Source organism: Metopolophium dirhodum, chromosome 4, assembly GCF_019925205.1.
Source record: "Metopolophium dirhodum isolate CAU chromosome 4, ASM1992520v1, whole genome shotgun sequence".
Lineage (NCBI taxonomy): Eukaryota > Metazoa > Arthropoda > Insecta > Hemiptera > Aphididae > Metopolophium > Metopolophium dirhodum.
The window spans coordinates 1,842,138-1,860,284 of record NC_083563.1 but is presented as its reverse complement, the minus strand read 5'-3'; the positions used below and the strand labels follow the sequence as shown (position 1 = coordinate 1,860,284).

Below are 18,147 nucleotides of genomic sequence, written 5' to 3'. Positions count from 1 at the left end.
GATAGGTAGGTACACGAAAAATAATAAATTAATCAAAATGAAGAATAATAAAATTCAAGAATAGTCTTATTTAATTTATCTAGATATATTTATTTGGATAAGTATTTAATCTTAAATTACAATCAGATATACATTTTTTAGTTTATGTAGTTTTTATCTAGACAAATTTTATGAAAATATCTTTATCTTATTATTAGATATTTACATACTTTTGTGATCTGAGCTCAATATTACGGAATATGGAAAACTACTATATAACTGTGAACAACTTTTTTAATGATTTTTGATTGTTATTTTTATTTATATATTATTATATTGCATTTAATATTTTAATCTCGCTTAAAAATAATATAAGTTTACAACGAGTAGGCAATACAATTGTATTTAACATAACTTTCTGCAGGTTCAAACCAAGGTTAATTAAAACTTTACGTTTTAATGTTATTTGGAAAACTTATTTACACCCTTACAGCTGCACAGTGCTTAAAACTTAAAAGAACATAAGCATAACACAACTGAGCATAATACAATTAACAAATTAAACTCCACATAATAATAAACACGTCAACTATACAAATATATTATATTTAATTTTCTTTATTTAAATAAATAAGGTAATTTATTAAATATTTTATAAATTATACATATCGTGTAGGTATACTCGTATCGCATACCTGTGTTATTTTTTTTCTCACATAAAACTGAAATACTTGAGGTAGTAAATTACCTAATAATTTAATTAGGCATCTTATATTTATTAATACACACGAATCACGATACAAGAAATGTACGCATGGCGTATACGGTGTACCTATGTCGTCCTGTCTTCCTATCAAATTTACTATCAAGTATATATTACAATTTAAAGTAGGTACTATATTCTATAGGAGATACCTTATAATTATCAATGTATACACGTTTAAATTATCAAAAATCGATTTGTCTAAATTGTACACCAATTTCACTGAAACAATACCTCTGTATATTATAAGTTACGCGCGGCGTTATAGCACAGAACAATATTGATTATAGCCATTGACTAGACACCCGTTGCGTTGTCTCCATCTTACAAATTTACAACATAAAAAAATGTACGTATACAATAATCCTATAATAATACCTATACAAAAGCTATGGCAGAGATTAAACCTGGAGAGGACTGATATTTTAAGTATAGCTTAAAACAAATCTTATTTTTTGGATAGACAATAATAACAAATAAACATAATAATAATATGATAGGGGTCTTAAAAGTTAAAACTATTTATTAAGTACCTTTATGCCCTATATAGAAACTGCCGTTCTCGGCATCATGAATATACGAGGAGCTTAGAAGTATATATAGTATAATTACCTAGTATAATTACCTAGTGAAATGAATAAATGTCATTAAAAAATGTATTCACAAATCAACGTGCAATAGAATAGGATAAAATACTATACTCTCATCTATACCATAAATGATTATGGTAAATAAAATTATCATCTTTTTAAAAAAAAAACAAGTAATAAACGAGTGGGTAGATCGTAGGTACCTGATCAAGTTAATAATAGGAAGTATACATGTCTAACATGTTCATGTTCAAGAAAATTAAAAATGTAGATATAGTGGAACAGCCTACTCGACTCAAGTCATAAGTCATTGTTAAAGTTCATAGATTATGATATCGCAAGTAGGTACTTTAGTTATAATTTATTATTATGGACTAAAATATCTGATTTTAATGCAATTCATGATAACCAAACGTCTCATCGGATTAAATAAATCATCAGGTATTAGGTACTGAAAAAAGATTAGTTTCATACTTTTATTAATTAATCAGTTACGTATAAAATTTTATTAATTTATTATATATACACGCCAGCAAATAATTTACCAATGTATAGACTTTGAAATGTGTTGTTTTAATACGCAGTTGAGCATTTTCGAGTACATTCAATATTCTGTGACATGAACATAATATAAGATGTTATATAGTAGGTATGATCGGTAAAATATTTTATAAATCATCATATTATATTATAGGTATACCAGAGTTTGTCAAGTTCCTTATAAAAAGGATTTCGTTCCGTTCCTAGTTCCTTTTAAAAAAAAAAGAATTCGTTCCTTTGTCGTTCCTTTGGAAAAAGAACTAGTTCCTTTTTTAGTTCCAGATAAAATTAAAATTCTTATTTAATCATCAATTTTTTTTTTAAACAGATATATTTAGGTACTTTAATTTTTAATTATACTTATACATACCTACGAGTAAATTTATAATTTACTATTAAGCTTAAGAAAATAATACTGACTGCAGTTTTTTTTTTATTCATTTATATTTTTATATTTTACTCATTATTTTTTAAACAATATAAAATATAAATATTATATAACATTATAATTTATAACAATAGACTATACTATAAGTACTATAGTCTAAATAGTAAATTTGTTCTGTTTTAGAAGAACTAATTTCTCAAATACTTCATCACCTAATCTGTAACGTTTAACAATCATGATATTGGATCCAGTAGAAAACAATCCCTGAACAGGAGTGGTTATAACTACTGTAGTACTGTATAACAAATGCAAATCACAATTCACTTCAAGTCTTCACATTATTCACAATATGAAAATGAAACACTGATACCGGCTGTCGACTCTCGACTATACGATTATTTGACTTTTCAGACATTTGGGGTTTTCGGTATAATCAAATGACGTATTTCAGTAATCTATTTTGAGATTTTCTTCAAAATTAAATTGCTGGCCAACGTATGTCAACTATCTTATCATTTATTGTTGTTTTAAATAATTATCATTAAAATAATATTGTAACGTCATATTAATATAGTAATATATTATAAATTTTAGCTGTAGCTACTAGGTATTACAATAGTCCCGACCCGCATCGTAATTCATAAATGATTTTATTGTTCAGTCTTCGGTGTTCATGCTATTTTATTTTCCGTTGACGCAACGACAAGGATTTATATTTTATATCGTAATAATGTAATATAATAGTTATATTATACCCATTTCTATATATTAAGTTATAACTTATGAGTTATGACTTATGAGAAATATTAATAAAGTTACTAATGACCAATAAGTAATGAGTACCCTGTACCAGAATACCTACCTAATGATTAAGGACTAACACTTTAACGATGAAGTTTGATACTCGGATACTCGATAACGATCATAATATTGGAAATATACACACTAAGAAAAAAAACATTTCAATTTCAATTATTTATATATCTGTGTAAATTGGAACTTGAAAGGAACGAAAAATTTCGTTCTTTTTCCTTGAAAAAAAGAACTCGTTCATTTTCTCGTTCTTTTTTTATAAAAAGGAATTCGTTCCAGGAATCCGTTCCTTTTGGAACTCGTTCCTTCCAAACACTGAGGTATACATATAGTCAATATGCATTATATTCAAGAACTATCAAACTAATTTATTTTATTCATTGCATACGTTTTGCTGGTTTATTGGGTAATCCAAATATATCACGTCTTTAATATCAAACAAAGTCCTTTATTGTCTATAAATAATAGTGCACAAGTAATTGTGATTAATTAATAATTATTAATCTAAACGTTACGGCATAAACACATAAATAGAATACACCACTAACCTAAACCAATTAAATATACTCAAAATAATCTGCAGCCCAATAATACACCTATGTTATGTGTTGAGCAATAACCTAGGTACGAATAATTAATTGTAAGTACAATACCTAATATAGTTGGTTTCATATTTTAGATTCTGAGCGAAGCGATGAATGTATTGATTTTACCATGATGTGTGTTTTTTTTTAATTTTATTTTTGTGTCTGTCATCACCTTTTAGGACAGTAAAAGTGCTTGAATTTTCTTTAACAGTAACTTTTCTGATAGGAAAGTGAATCTAGTTGGTACTATGGGGGGTCAAAAGTAAAATTTTCCCAGTAGTTTTCAAAAGCGACGTGAAAAACAAAAGAAAAATTAAGGAAAAACGGGAATTTTTTACGCAAAATCCGTTTTCGAGAAAATCGATTTTGGTTTTTGGTGCAACTCTGAAACAAATGACCGTAGGTACATTCAATTTTAACCTAACCTTTTGTGCACCATAACATTTTTCAAATATTTTGACTTATTTTGAGCTGTTTACGGACACTTTCAGTTTCCATTTTTTTTTAGTTTTTTTTCTATAAATATCAATAAAATTTTATCTGTTAGCTTGAAAATTTAATAGAAGGCACTTAGGTTATTGTTTCAAAGGCAGATGAAAAAAATTAAAAATCCTTAGTCACGGTTTTTATTTATAAGTATTTAAAGTTCAAATCTTGACAAAATACGGAAAAATCACGAAAATTATCAAATTAGTTGAGAATTCATAAAAATTTTTCTTTTTCAATCTAAGATTCGAAAATGTAATACAAGATTATCCATAAGTTTATCTACCTTTATCAAAAAAAAAAATGTCTACAAGAAAGTCAAATTAAATTTTTATGAACGTATGAAATTCATATTTTTACAACATTTGATATTCACTCGATTTCTCATGTAACGATTTTCTTATTCTATTGTAATTAACAAACGTATGACTGTAGATACTTGAAAATTTCACTGAATGTTTATATATATTAGCATTTTCTATACACGATAAAATTTTGAAAATAATTTGACTCTTTTTGAGTTGTTTACGGACATAGTCAGTTTTCAATTTTTTTAGTTTTTTTTGTCTATAAATATCAATAAAATTTTATTTGTTGGGTAAAAAAGCGTGAAAATTTAATATAAGGCTGCTGATATATCGTTCTAATAGCAGTTAAAAAATAATAAAAATACATAGGCTCAATTTTTATTTATAAGCATTTAAAGTTCAAATTTTGACAAAATTTATCAAATTTATAATTTAATAATTATTTTGTAGTTAAAAATGTATAAAATGTTCAACTTTTATAGCTAACGATTGAAAATTGAAAACAAGGCTCCACGTAAATAGGTTATATATAAATTACTTTATTCACAATAATATCATTAAATATACTTGGTATTATTATAGGCTGACTGAGCGATTTTGCTCAGAATCGTTTTTCTTATACAATGATATTATATCATTGAATTCAAATTGAACACCATCCATTACAGTGACCCACTTGTAACCTACTGTACAGCAGAGCGACATCCACTTACCCACATTTTTATTGTTAACTTTATACGAATTCGTGCTAATCGTAATTAGGTATTGAAAAAAATTCATAAAATATATATTATTATACATGCATACATAGTGTTCGTTGATATAGTGCGTATAGTGTGGTTCTGTAGAAGCAGGACCGTGTCTTATGGCTAAACAAGTGAAACTTAGTTAAGCTAAGTTAAACTTTTGGGCATCTAATTAAAAATTGTTTAAATAAAGGCAACAATTTACGAACTTTTTCGGGGATTACCAACCATCCACCGATAAAAATATTACATGGGTAGTACAGTTATCCATAACATAAACAAGTAGATGTGTAGAACAATACTTTAGATTATTGAATCGTATAGATGTACTTATAATATGTAAATTGGGGGACGGAGTTGCCGAGCGGACTAAGGCGTCGGCTGCGACCCGAGTTCGATACCTTGGCCGCGGGCGGCATTTTTCTTCGGGCAAGTCATGGTGTCCGGAGAACAAGTGCCGCCATCCCCCCACCCGGGGCACGGCAGAAACCTACGGGTGCCCCATTAGAAATTCTGCCAAAACACAACACACACGTGTACCAACCTACTGCCCAATTTAAAAACCTACAGTGCCCTCCCCCACGGCCTATGTTGCCGCGGGTTACCCAATAAAAAAAAAAAAAAAAAAAATATGTAAATTATAATATTATATAACCTGGACATAAAGTCATAAAGGCGGTCTATTGAAGAATGTTTTCATTTTATTTTTGAACATAAAAATAAAATGTATTATTTTTTCATATATTATATTCTCAACCAAGTGCATGATATCTTGCCAGCTCGGACGTACACATAATAATATATATTATTTTATTTTATCTGTATTGTACCGTTGCACGCAATAACGCTGCAGATCACGACGTTGTACCTATACGGAGGTACACATATTATACATCCGCACTTGACATGACATCATTGATTATTGGTTCATTTATTCATCTCGTGATGTTTCGTATATAACAGTAATAATATCATGTGCCCATAATATGCTGTCGCGGATGCGATACGTCCCGGACCGTCAAATCGAAGCGAATTATCGATTATATTTCGGGCGGCGGCGGCGGCATTCGTTTTAATTCGTCAAGGGTCATTTGGCACCGTTCCGACTCAGAACGCGCGTATGCGTGTGCGACCGCCTCTATTTGCGATCGGCCGACAAAACAACAACAGCCGACGGTATGATATTGTACAATATAATAATGTTCCCCCACGACTAATTATTATTGCCGTCCGACTGCGGTCCGCGGACGCGTTTAATAATATTACACGGATATAATACGATATTATAATATCATGCACGCGTCGTATAATATGTACGAGGTGCACCTAAATAAACTGTGTACATATATTCATTAGATGCGCAGGAATATTATTATTTATTATCGTCGGAAACAATAATATTATTTGTCGTGCACGCGACCCGCCGCTGCAGCGATAAAAATACAATTTGTATATTTTAATGTCATACGCTTGCATTCGATAAAATAATAATAAAACGTTTTACTATAATAGACCGTATTATTTATATATTACGCGACGCGTATAATACAATATCAATGTGTATAATATGTATGTAGGTACCTATGATATATATATATATATATATATATGTAATAATTACATGAGTATATTGTATGTATATGTATATAGATCGACGACGACGTCCTCCCTTATTTCATATCACGGTCATTGTATAAGTATTGTTTCGCCGTTATAATGTTATTATATCGTCACTCGAGTATAATAACACGCGGACGCTGCCCACCCCACCACCCACACGGTTGCCTTTGCGCGCAGTAGTCGTTTGTGCACGGAGAACTGACCCCAGCGCCGAACCCGACATAATAGTTTTTGATATTTTATTAAAAAAAAACACTAATCGTTTTCGTACGCATCGAAACGCCTACGGTTGTTAAGTCGTGACGAAACGGGTCCGCTCGAAATTCGGTTCCCACGTTGCGGGGACCATACACGAGCGCGCGGATTTACGTGCAGATTGTCTATTATTTATTATTATTATTATTATAATATAGAAAATCAATTTATGGATTTTGATTTTTTTTTTTTTTGACGTTGCTTTAGATTAATTTCTGAACTTGTTTCCCTTTGCGGTCGTCAATTTGTCAATGTGCATATAAGAGTTTTAAACAGACGTTTCTTTTCGACGCCGACACGTCATACACTATACCTACTGGTATACATATTATAATTTGTAATAGGTACGTAAAGGATTTAGCCTTTAGGACCAGTGTTCAGCCCAGATAATTAACATTCTATCAAGAGATATATGAAAAAAATTTTTTTTAACTAAATAGGATAAAATAAAAAAAGATATAAATTGCATCTATTTTATGGATGGATTATTTCAATATGTTAATATGTTGCTAAATTATATTTGAAATACCTATAAAACATAAAATACTTGTAAAAATTAATAAACCTAATAATTGTGATTATTTTATTAAAATGAATGGTTCATGTTTCACAATTAATTTATTAATAAAAGTCATAACATTTAAATAGTATACCAACGAAGCATGATGTACTATTAAATCTGAGCCCTTATTGTATTAAATAGCAAAATAATAATAATAATAACAATAATTAAATACATTTAACAATCTGGATAAATGTATATAGGTAAGGGTGATTTTTATCTTATATATATATAAGTTTATAAATATTTAGATGAATTTTCTTTACCTATCTAGATAAGATAAAATGAAAAATTAATATTAGAGATAAGTCTCGATACTGTTTATAACAGATCCCAAAGACATTCAAACTTTTTCATTCCGCGGCTCCATTATGTGTTCACAATAATTTTACAGCTCCCAAATTATTGTGAAAAAATTGAAACAATACGGACACAATATGGCCAATATGGGTAATAATAACAATGACTTTGGTACTAGAAATAAAACTTCAAATAGTCGCGTAATGTACTAATGTGTTTCATTATTGTTTCCACAATAGCTTTAATGATTATAAATAATATTTATATTAATTAAACTTGACCTACATTAAACAAAGTTTTGTTTTGCTTTTATTTGCTACTTAAATTTTACAATGTAATATGAAATCAAATCTCACTGTTTTTTTTTAAAAATTAATTTGGCCATGAGTCATGAGTCATGACTATTATAGTATTATCTACTGATTTAAAATAATTCATAACAATAAATAACAAATGGATATATAGTTTTAATTTTTCAGGGACAAAGTCATTATTAATAAGTATTTAAAAAAAAAAAAAATAACTTAACTTTTAACTTAACTTAATTATTATTTTCATGAAAATTTGTAACTTAACTTGGTTACTCAAATTCAGTAACTTCTTAAAACTAACTTTAACTTAGCTTAGTTATTTTTTATTTTAGGATAACTTAACTTTAACTAGTTAAAAAATTGGTTAACTTACCCAGCTTTGATTTTGTATGATTATTGGATTGGCCCACTATATAGGTAGTGACTGTACGCCGGGCACCCTGCCCGCAACTATTCTAAGAATACTATACATAACAAAAAAAAAAGATTTTGACAAATATATAATATGGTAGTAATATACAGGGTGATTCACCAATCATGCTCATCACCATTTTGTATTTAATAGGTAATGCATTTATTCAAATTATGATTTTTTTTAATTTATAAATATACATAAGGCGAAGCCTTTAAACGTGTCTTTGTTTTCGAGTTGTGTTTAGGCAATTATTTCGTTTCTTGCGGTCACATTTATAATTTTAGATTCTGAGTGAAGCGATGAATGAATTGATTTTGCAATGATGTGTGTTTTTTTAAAAGTGACTCTAAATTCCTAGTAGTTTTCAAAAGCGCCGGAAAAAACAAAAAAAAAAATTTAGGAAAAACGGGAATTTTTACCCAAAATAGGTTTTGGTTCTTGGTATAAGATTTTTGGTGTAGATACATGAAATTTTCACTGAATGTTTATATTAGCATTTTTCTATACACCATACAATTTTCAAAATATTTTGACTTGTTTTGAGTTATTTACGGACTTGAACTTTTAAATTTTTTTTTCTATAAATGTCATAAAATTGTATTCGTTGGGTAAAAAAGCTTAAAAATGTAATATAAGGATGCTAATATATTACAATGCCGTTTGAAAAATATTAAAAATACATAGTCACAATTTTTTTACAATCATTTAAAGATCCATTTTTAACTACATTTATCAAATTTAAAATTTAAAAATGATTTTGTAGTTAAAAATTTATAAAATGTTTAACTTTTATAGCTGAGGTTTGAAAATTTAAAACAAAGATTCTCATAAATGTTCACACTGTAACTAAAAATCTAAAAAAATTATAAACACAGTTATTTTGTACAGACATTTTAAATTCAAATTTGGACGAAATTACATATTAAAACCTGGGATAACGGTTTTAGTTCTTTTGTTATAATTTAAAAATATTATTCGTGGATATATGAAATTTTTAGAGTATATTATTATATTTTATACATACAATGACATTAACATACTGTAGACATGTATTGTGTACAAAATTTGGTCTCCTGGGGGATACGACCCACATGTCACCCCCGTAGATACGCCACTGATCGGACCATGTCATTTGTGTATCATTTTAACTGTTGATTCAACACCACCGTTCGATTGTGGTAAAATGATGCCCCCCTGTCACATGTCTAATGTTTAGAGTTTTACAATAGGAACGATTGAAATTTTAAATCTGTAATACATTTCGCGTCATCTGATGCGATTGTTTTCGGGATAACACAAACGTATTTAAAAATTTTCGAGATGGCCAATTTGTTAAATTTAGTTTAAATATAACATATAAATTGTATAATCACATATTTCATAAGGTAAGTTACTAGATTATTATAAATAATTGGACCAGTACATAGAAAAGAAGATAGATTGGTGGATTTATACCCTATGTCTACTGAATGTCGGGTACTATACATTTGTTTAAAACTGATGTAACGGTGTTTACATTTTTGATTCTTACAATACTTTATTAAAAACTTTAAGTAATTTAAACCGTATAATGTATAAATGTAAACAAAAATTTTGAAAAATATAATCCTGTTAATTTAGGAATAGACTTGTGTATGAGAAATTTAATATTGTTATCACTAAATGTAAAACAAAATCCGTGTTAATTGATTAGGTACTTTACTTACTTTAAATCTAAACAATGTTGGTTTTTAAATAACATTCACTTTTGTTATAATGTTATGTTCATTGTTCATATAAAAATGTATTTTAGTATCCTATTTTTTTTTTATTTGTTAATCAGTATAAACAATAGTTTGTAACTATTAATTATTATTATTATTATTATATTATGATGTATAATAAGCTCTATGTCGTATATACAATTGATATTATACTGTGTTGGCTAATATCTAAATAAACATATTATTATTATATTATTAAGACTGTGCTGGCTAAAAACATTGTTATTATTATAATATGAAGCTGGTGAATATATTGTTTATTTTTGACGACGATAAACACTTTGTAAATGTTTAATCGAATAAAATTAGTTTATTTATATTGTAATATTTCGATAGTGAATTTTTTTAATAATTGTATCGAATAAGTTTTTAAGTTTTCTAACGTTGGTTTTTATATTATAGTGTTTAAATTAAATTAAAGAAAAGTAAAGTGATGTTTTGAAATAATTTGAATTTTTTCCACGACTTAAAATAGCTGCCGACACAGTACTTAGCGCCCTAAGTTTCACGCGTGAAGTCAACCTGCAATATTAAGATGTGACTGCAGCTTGTCGAAGTCATGCCAAAGGTATGGTTGTAGTTGAATTCTGTTTTACTTGCGTTATAATATTACTTAACTTAGTCAAAATTAGTTATAGGACAATAGGTGCACTTAGGATTGATTCGATAATTCAGATTTATTATTAAAAACCGGCTTTAAGTGAAATAATTTACCGACGGAAGCACCGCGTGCTCGTTCATTATGTTTAAAAGTTGTACCAGATTAAATTCCTTTCAAAATCTAAATCCTAAGACCACCTATTGGTTACCGTAGTAAATATTAGAACTCATAGCCATTACTTCTAATCGATAAACAGTGCATTTTGCTATTCTTCTTCTTGTGGAGTTCGGTTTTAAAATACCAATAATAATACTGCTGAATACGTAATATATAAAAACACAAATATAATAAAAAAAAAAAAAGGAAAAAAATTCATAATAATATACATAATCTATTATATAAAAATAAGTCCGGTTTTCCTCCCTGACGCTATAACTCCAGAACGCACGAACCGATTTCCACGGTTTTGCATTCGTTGGAAAGGTCTTGGGCTCCGTGAGGTTTATAGCAAAGAAAATTATGGAAAATTCAGGAAAAATTCAACAGAAAAGTGGGGAAATCGTTTTTCACATACAGCGCCATCTATTATACATAGCATGTACTTCAAACCAATAGCAACGGTGCGTGATAAAGTGTTTGACAGATAGTCATTATTCTCTGCTCAGTTAATTTCATTTAAGCTCAGTGTAAATTATGTGGATCGTGCATTTGAAGTTAAATTCAACACTCTGTCCATAGTCCAAAATGCCTAGAGAACGACGTGCGAACATCGGCCGCCGCACAAGACATGCAAGCCAGCAACAAGTCTATTCAAGGAACTTAAGAGAAGAAAGACAAAATATAATAAGAGAAAATGACGGATTGAGACATCGTGTGAGCACACGAAGATCATTGGCATCATACAATCGCTTGGCATTCCAATATGATCCCACTGCGAACTACAGTGATGATGAAAATTTGGATATTGGACGAATGACGACTATATGCCGATATTGCAATGCGTTAAAGTTCAAAAGAGAAACGGTTGGATTGTGCTGCGCAAGTGGAAAGGTCAAACTGGATCCATTACTTACACCACCACAGCCACTGAAAACATTGTTCGATGGAAGTGATCCCGATTCCAGCCATTTTCTTCAACACATCCTTGAATACAATAACTGCTTTCGCATGACTTCCTTTGGAGCTAATATCATTCGAGAAGGCGGCTTCATGCCGACTTGCAAGGTAAAAGATACAACACACATAACCAACACATAATTGCAACACATAACAACTTCATATACACCACACACTACACCATCACACGATTTACAATGTATTCATGAACAAATTTTAATGATTATTTGCAATTACAGATACAAGGTCAAATATATCATTTGCATGGTTCAATGGTGCCAACCACACCAGATGAACCGCATCAATTTCTGCAAATATATTTCATTTCGTCGATGGTGGATCAGCTGAACGTGCGGTGCAATATACAGGGAGCACAACAGTTAAAGAGACGAATTATTGAACAGTTGCAAGCATTTTTTCACGCTAATAATGCTGTGGTTAATATGTTCAAAACAGCATTGGAACGAATGCCATCGGATACGCACAAATTTGTCATAAGAGCGGATTGTACTCCAACAGGTGAACATGTGCGAAGATTCAATGCACCCACCGTTAATGATGTTGCTGCAATTATTGTTGGCGATCCAACTAAATCACGAGACATTGTCGTTCAGCGAAGAAGCAATATCATGCATCGTGTAAACGAGACACATCGTTTGTACGATGCGTTACAATATCCAATCATTTATTGGCAAGGGCAAGACGGATACGACATCACGTTGAAGATGGTCGATCCAATTACAGGTACAATATTCACACACTAATTATTTCCATTATTACTTTTATTGGTTTCCATTAACAATTCATTTAATTTTGCATTTTCAGGAGTATCAACGAATAATAAAAATCTAAGCGCAATGAATTACTATGCGTATCGTATGATGATTCGTACACATGAGGAGAATGTCATTCTGAAGTGCGGTCGGCTATTCCAGCAATTCGCTGTCGACATGTATGTCAAAGTCGAGACCGAACGTTTAGCGTTCATCAGATTCAATCAGCCAAAGCTACGATCTGAGGACTATATACACTTGCGTGATGCTATTCATTCAGATGGTGATGTTCAGAATATTGGACGACTGACGGTTCTCCCATCAACTTATATCGGAAGCCCACGCCACATGCACGAATACGCTCAAGACGCTATGACGTACGTGCGAAATTATGGAACTCCGGATTTATTTATTACGGTCACATGCAATCCGAAGTGGACGGAAATTGAACGCGAGTTGGAACCGGGTCAAAAACCGCAAGATCGCCATGACATAATCGCCAGAGTATTTCAGCAAAAACTCAAGGTTATGATGGATGTGCTTACTAAGTATCGAGTTTTTGGTGACACACGTTGTTATATGTACTCGGTGGAATGGCAGAAGCGTGGACTACCGCATGCTCATATCCTAATTTGGTTGCTGAACAAATTACATTCAAATGAAGTGGATGACATCATATCAGCTGAAATTCCTGATCCAGTCACTGATCCCCGTCTACACGACATTGTGACGACACAGATGGTGCATGGACCGTGCGGTGCATTAAATCCATTATCGCCTTGCATGGCTGATGGAAAGTGCACAAAACGATATCCGCGACCGTTAGTTGCTGAAACAGTCACAGGGAACGATGGATATCCAGTTTATCGTCGGCGTTCAAAAGAAGATAACGGTCGAACTATCAAAGTTAAAGTTCAAAATCAAGAGATTGAGATCGGAAATGAATTCATTGTACCATATTGCCCGCTGCTATCACGAATTTTCGAAACACATGCAAACGTTGAGAGTTGTCATTCGGCCAAATCAATCAAATATTTGTGCAAGTACGTCACAAAAGGCAGCGACATGGCTGTGTTTGGTATTGCGTCGGAAAATGTGAATGACGAAATCAGCAACTTCCAAATGGGCAGATACGTCAGTACTAATGAAGCACTGTGGCGATTATTGTCATTTCAAATTCATGAAAGATATCCCACAGTTGTACATTTAGCAGTGCATTTGGAAAATGGCCAAAGAGTTTACTTCACTGAGGCTAATGCGGCACAACGAGCTGAGAGACCACCATCGACAACATTGACTAGCTTCTTTGCAATGTGTGAAGCAGATCCATTCGCAGCGACGCTGATGTACGTTGAAATGCCCAAGTATTACACTTGGAATCAATTAACAAAGAAATTCCAACGTCGCAAACAAGGAACCCCAGTTCCAGACTGGCCACAGGTGTTTTCAACTGATGCACTAGGTCGTATGTACACTGTTCATCCTAGAAACGATGAATGTTTTTATTTGCGACTGCTGTTAGTAAATGTACGTGGACCGAAATCATTTGCGCATTTGAAAACTGTGAATGGCCACCAATGCCAAACATATCGAGAAGCATGTCAACTATTGGGTTTGCTGGAGAACGATTCTCATTGGGATTTAACACTTGCAGATTCAGTTGTTTCATCAAATGCGTACCAAATACGAACGCTGTTCGCAATTATCATCACCACATGTTTTCCTTCACAACCAATTCAGTTATGGAACAAATACAAAGACGCCATATGTGAAGATATCTTGCATCGCTTGCGTATTCAAACGAATAATCCTGACATCCAAATAACCGATGAAATCTACAATGAAGGATTGATTCTGATTGAGGATCAATGCTTGACTATTGCAAACAAGCTACTGATTGAAGTAGGAATGATTGCGCCAAATCGATCGATGCACGATGCATTCAACCAAGAATTAAATCGAGAGCTGCAATACAATGTTGATACATTGCAGGAATTCGTTAGAAATAATGTTCCGTTGCTGAATGAACAGCAAAAACAAGTATACAAAACATTAATGCAAGCGGTGGACAATAATACTGGTGGTCTATTCTTCCTGGATGCACCTGGAGGAACAGGGAAAACATTTGTCATTTCATTGATTTTGGCCACTATTCGATCAAGATGTGACATAGCTTTGGCGTTAGCATCATCTGGAATTGCGGCGACTCTTCTAGATGGCGGTCGTACTGCACATTCTGCGCTTAAGTTGCCACTCAATTTAAACACAATTGATACTCCAACGTGCAATATTTCCCAATCCAGTGCAATGGGAAAATTGTTAATGCAATGCAAGCTCATTGTTTGGGATGAGTGCACAATGGCACATAAGAAATCACTTGAAGCACTTAACTTCACACTGAAGGATCTTCGGAGAAATAACAACATCTTTGGCGGCTTGATGATATTGTTGGCAGGCGATTTCAGGCAGACGTTGCCAGTAGTTCCCCGTGGAACGCCTGCAGATGAATTGAATGCTTGCCTAAAGGCATCACCTTTATGGAATAACGTAAAAACATTATCGCTAACCACTAATATGAGAGTTCAACTTCAAAATGATCAAAGTGCTGCACAATTTTCCAAACAATTGTTAGATCTTGGAAATGGAAAAGTCCCAGTTGATGCGACATCTGGATTAATTACTCTTACCAACGACTTTTGCCGATTTGTAGACACTCAATTAGTTCTTATTGAAAATGTTTTCCCAAACATTAGTGAGAATTATAAGAATTATGCTTGGTTAAGTCAACGAGCAATTCTTGCAGCAAAGAATAATGATGTCCACGCACTGAATTTCACCATTCAATCAAAAATTGCTGGCGATTTGGTGACATACAAATCCGTTGATTCAATAACAAATCCCGATGATGTAGTAAATTATCCAACGGAGTTTTTGAACTCTCTGGAGATACCAGGATTTCCACCACATAACTTGCAACTGAAAGTTGGTACAGTTATTTTGATACTGCGTAATTTGAATCCACCGCGACTTTGCAACGGTACTCGACTTTCGGTAAAGAGACTTATGCCGAATTTAATTGAGGCAACCATTATTAACGGAAAGTACGCAGGTGAAAATGTATGTATTCCTCGAATACCAATGATTCCGACTGATCTTCCGTTTGACTTCAAACGATTGCAATTCCCAGTTCGCCTTGCGTTCGCAATGACAATTAATAAGTCGCAAGGCCAATCGCTTAGTGTTTGCGGGATAAATTTGGAAAATCATTGTTTTTCACATGGACAGTTATACGTTGCGTGTTCACGAGTTGGGAAACCATCCGCTTTGTTTGTGTTAACGTCAGACCAAAAAACAAAAAATGTGGTTTACCAAAGAGCACTACAATGAAACAATTAAATAACACTTCATTTTAGTAGGTAATTGAAATGAATTTATTACTGTTGTGAAATGAAATAAATATTTTCCTTTTCAAATATATAACAAAAAAAATTTTTTTTCTTTATCTTTAAATCACCAAACGAAATGTTACATAAAACGAATCTGGTGGCGGAACGGAGTTTACATAATAATGTAAAAAAATAAATGAATAATTAGGTAAAACGAATTTGGTAAATCTTTTTTTTTTTTTTTTTTCTGTTTGAATCGAGGACCGGAGGAGGAACCGCGTTAGCATTACTTCTCCTCCGGAGGCATTACTTCTCCTCCGGAGGCATTACTTCTCCTCCGGAGGCATTACTTCTCCTCCGGATACATTACTTCTCCTCCGGAGAACATTACTTCTCCTCCGGGATGAATTTGGTAAATCTAATAAAAATCACATTATGGTAACGTCCTAGTTACCTATATGTTGTATTTTTAATGTTGTGATTTTTCTATAATCGTTGTATCTTTTAGTAGGTACCGCTAGTTATGAGGTACTTAGGTACCTACTCGAAATAATACAGTCAAATCACATAAAGAGACAAGAAATAAATTTTGAGTTATCGAGGTTCAAGTTATCGATGAAGTCGAAACTCGACTTTATTATGTAGAATGTAGGTAGCAGATGCAGGAGCGACTAGGGTATCGTAGCCCCCCCCCCCCCCCCCCCCGATGAAAAAATATATCTGATGCCATAAAATTAATAAATATACGGACCTAACTATACCTGCCTACCTTACTTATAAACTTATGGGACAAGTAGTTTTTTTATATTTTTTGCCTCCAAACTAAGCTCGTCCCTGATAGAGACCAATCACCCTCTTCCGAAACGTGCGCAATATGATGTTCCATATTTATATTATAAAATATCTATTGTCTATAATTATTATTAATTCCTAATTTCTAAAAATAAATTTGACTTTCGGTATGATTATATGGTATCGAATTAATTTAATACCCCCCCCCCCCCCTGGAATTGTATTGAAGACGCCCTCGTCTTAAACTGTAATAACACTATAAAATATAATTGAATTAAATTTGCAGTACACGCTACACAAATAATAGTAAGACGTTTTAATTTTATTCGAAATAGCATTAAATAGGTTTTAAAAAAGTTATTGATCATTTCTAATGTATTTTTCTAATCAACATAAAAAAAAAATCGTTTAATTATTATTGGTCTCGCATGGTGTGTGTAAAAATAATACGTTGGCTCCATTGTAGATGATTATAATGGTCATAAACAGGGCTCGGAACTTTATGCATTTGCATCTTTCTCAGAAAGCTGCATATTTCAAATGTGATTCGATACAAATTCGTTTCATGAACCATACAGTTGAAATACAACAATTTATGTTGCATATTTTTGCATATTTTACTAAATTTATATGATTATGCATATTTAAAGATTTTGAGTATATAAATGCATTTTATGGTAAAAATTTATAAAAAATCTACAACAAACAAGTTTTTGATAGTTGAATATTGTAAATTAAATAATTTAAAAATAAATAGCCGCCGCACACGGTTTCCTAGTCTATATTTTGAATTATACTCTACCAAGTAATAGTTGAAATATTGTGTACATGTTTATAAGTATTATAAATTATAATCGTCTTATTTAATTAAAATGTTTTCAAGAATAAAATATTTATTTTTACCAATAGCTGTCACTATTGCCGTCGGCGACGCTCGCCCGTATGGTTTATAGTAGTGTTTTTACTAAGAATTAAGAATTGGCCTTTAATGACCGGCCAGGTTTACAGATTCAGTATTATATCAAAAGAAAATATAAATAAAATATTTAAGAT

At 31.7% G+C, this 18,147-nt stretch overlaps 1 protein-coding gene across 1 annotated transcript; it reads left to right on the top strand.

The window, feature by feature from the left end:
• The first annotated feature begins 11,771 nt into the window (after positions 1–11,771).
• Positions 11,772–16,303, top strand: LOC132942724 (uncharacterized). Its single transcript, XM_061011350.1, has 3 exons — positions 11,772–12,251; positions 12,383–12,887; positions 12,969–16,303. The coding sequence occupies exons 1-3, from the start codon at positions 11,772–11,774 to the stop codon at positions 16,301–16,303; spliced, it is 4,320 nt and encodes a 1,439-aa protein (XP_060867333.1).
• Positions 16,304–18,147: the final 1,844 nt, after the last annotated feature.

Excerpts from the sequence above, each read along its gene's own strand:
- LOC132942724 (XM_061011350.1), top strand. The coding sequence starts at position 11,772 with ATGCCTAGAGAACGACGTGCGAACATCGGCCGCCGCACAAGACATGCA. Across the intron at positions 12,252-12,382 it reads GCTTCATGCCGACTTGCAAG|ATACAAGGTCAAATATATCA; the intron begins GTAAAAGATACA and ends TTGCAATTACAG. Across the intron at positions 12,888-12,968 it reads GATGGTCGATCCAATTACAG|GAGTATCAACGAATAATAAA; the intron begins GTACAATATTCA and ends TTGCATTTTCAG.